The sequence below is a fragment of the Penaeus vannamei genome, chromosome 10 (assembly GCF_042767895.1).
Source record: "Penaeus vannamei isolate JL-2024 chromosome 10, ASM4276789v1, whole genome shotgun sequence".
In the NCBI taxonomy this organism is placed as follows: Eukaryota; Metazoa; Arthropoda; class Malacostraca; order Decapoda; family Penaeidae; genus Penaeus; species Penaeus vannamei.
This window is the reverse complement of record NC_091558.1, coordinates 41,687,192-41,689,691: the sequence shown is the minus strand read 5'-3', so window position 1 is coordinate 41,689,691 and position 2,500 is coordinate 41,687,192. Positions and strand designations below refer to the sequence as shown.

Below are 2,500 nucleotides of genomic sequence, written 5' to 3'. Positions count from 1 at the left end.
ATGAAAAGTTGTGGAAAATGATGAGAATTATGATTGATAATTGTGTCATCCAAATTGATGATAATACAGTGGTATATATTTATCTAAGAATATGCTCTAGCTGAAATATAACAATAATAAAGCATGTTTAATCATAACTAACAAAAACTTGGAAGAAGGAAACAGATCTTTCTCATTTTCTTTCTTTCTTACCATTTCTCTCCTTTTCCTTTTACATTTTCCGATCCCTCATCTATCAGAAAACCCAAAGGAAACCATATTCTTACAAAAAAAGATAGATAAATAAGAAATAAATATAAAAATAAACATCAATTTTTTTTTCAGTTCGGTGGTATGAGCACTCCATTATCACTTTCCCTTTCCTGTCTTTATTTATTTTTTATTTCCCATCTAAAACAAAACACTAAAGAAACTCCGGTCTTTCCCAAACCACTAACTTTATTAACACTTTTTTTCTTTCTCTCTCCTACCAACCAGAAAATGAACCCAAAACATAAATACTAATTAATTTCCTTTCTTTAAGCTAATGGTATGAACATTTCATTAACAATCTCACTTTTCTTTATATATTTTTAAAATCTCCCACATATCAGAACTGTCAAAGAAAACCCAGTTCTTACCAAAAAAATAGACATCAATTTCTTTTCAGGTTGATGGTATGAACAGCTTATGAACAATATTTCTTTCCTTTAAATTTTCTTAAGAAAAATAAATCCACCTACCAGAAAAATCAAAGGAAACCCAATTTTTACCCCAAAAATAAGCATAATTTTTCTTCCATGGTGGTATGAACAGCTTATTAACAAACTTTACTTTATATTTTCTAAAAAAAAAAATCTTCCAACAACCAGAAAAAGTCAAAGAAAACCCACTTGTTACCCCTTTTTTCAGCTTATTAACACTTTCTTTTATTTATATTTCCAAAAAAAATCTTCCAACTACCAGAAGAAATCAAAGGGACCCCAATTTTTACCTAAAAAATAAGCATCATTTTTTTCTTCTATGTTGGTGGTATGAGCAGCTTAACAATCTTTCTTTTCTTTATGTTTTCTATAAAAAAAAAAATCCACCTTCCAGAAAAAAATCAAAGAAACGGAATTTTTTACCGAATAAACAAGCATCAATTTCCTCTTCTTCGGCTTAATAACAATCTTTAATTCATATTTTCTATTAAAAAAAAAATCACTAACCAAAAAAAAAATCAAAGGAAACCCAATTTTTACAAAAAAAAAAAAATAAAATAAAAAATAAACATCTTCTTCGGCTTAATAACAATCTTTTATTCATATTTTCTATAAAAAAAAAAATAAATCTTTCAGTAACCAGAAAAAAATCAAAGGAAACCCAATTTTTACCAAAACAAAATAAATAAAAAATAAATAAAAAAATAAACATCTTCGACTAAATAATAATCTTTTATTCATATTTTCTATAAAAAATAATAATAATAAATCTTTCACTAACCAGAAAAAAAATCAAAGGAAACCCATTTTTTACAAAAAAAAATAAAAATAAATAAAAAAAATAAACATCGGCTTAATAACAATCTTTTATTCATATTTTCTATAAAAAAAAATATATGTATAATAAATCTTTCACTAACCAGAAAAAAATCAAAGGAAACCCATTTTTTACAAAATAATAATAATAATAATAATAAAGAAAAATAAATAATAATAATGATAATAATAATAATAATAATAATAATAATAATAATAATAATAATAATAGAAAAATAAGAATAATTATTTTCTTCCAGGTCGGCGGTCCGCAGCCGGGCAGAAGACGAGGGCGTGGGCGTGGGCGGCCGCGTCCCGTCGCCATCCCGCCTCCAGTCGTTGCCGTGGACGATGACGACGACTAGAAGCATCTGGAATAAGGAGATTTTTCGTCCATTGTTTTATTTTATTTTATTTTTTTATTTTATTTTATTTTTCATTTGTGTTTTATGTAGAAATTGCGATTGTTTTTTGTTTTATCATTTCGTATTTCTTTTACGCTGGCTTGTGAGGATGTTCCGGTATTTAGACTGGTTTTCCGAGGTTGAAAAAATAAGCTTAGTAAGGAAGGAAGAAGAATAAACAGGAAAGAGGCAAGTTGAGAGAGGATGCCGATAGATGGCGCTGATGTAATGCCGCTGACGTCACATATCACCAAGAACGTTATGATATTATCTACGAGTTGCCAAGAGGTGTTTACGGTGTTGCTTACGCCATCTATGGGTGGTCGACGCAACTAATTTTCATAACACGAGGATACCAGTGCAAAATGTTTACTTCTTACACAACATTTTCCGTAGTACATCTTTCCTATTGTTTACTTCAGTTTAATTTTTCATTTTCAAACTTATTCATCCCTAAAATAGTTTGTTTTCAGTTTGATTATCCTTCTTTTGCACCGTTATACTGTACCCTTACGGCATTATGAAAGCAGTGCAGCGAAAAGTGACGTATTTCTAATATAGCATAATTTATTAATCTGGCGACTGCTTGATGTATTG

General features: G+C 28.7%; 1 protein-coding gene across 1 annotated transcript in view; it reads left to right on the top strand.

Annotated features, from left to right (window-relative positions):
* Positions 1-2,500, top strand: part of LOC113825090 (uncharacterized) — a 25,029-nt gene that overhangs the window by 21,869 nt on the left and 660 nt on the right. The window contains exon 4 of the mRNA XM_070125991.1: positions 1,760-2,500. This exon is cut by the window's right edge and continues 660 nt beyond it. Within this exon, the coding sequence (XP_069982092.1) occupies positions 1,760-1,864 (105 nt within the window). The 3' untranslated portion in view covers positions 1,865-2,500. The remainder of the gene's footprint in view (positions 1-1,759) is intronic.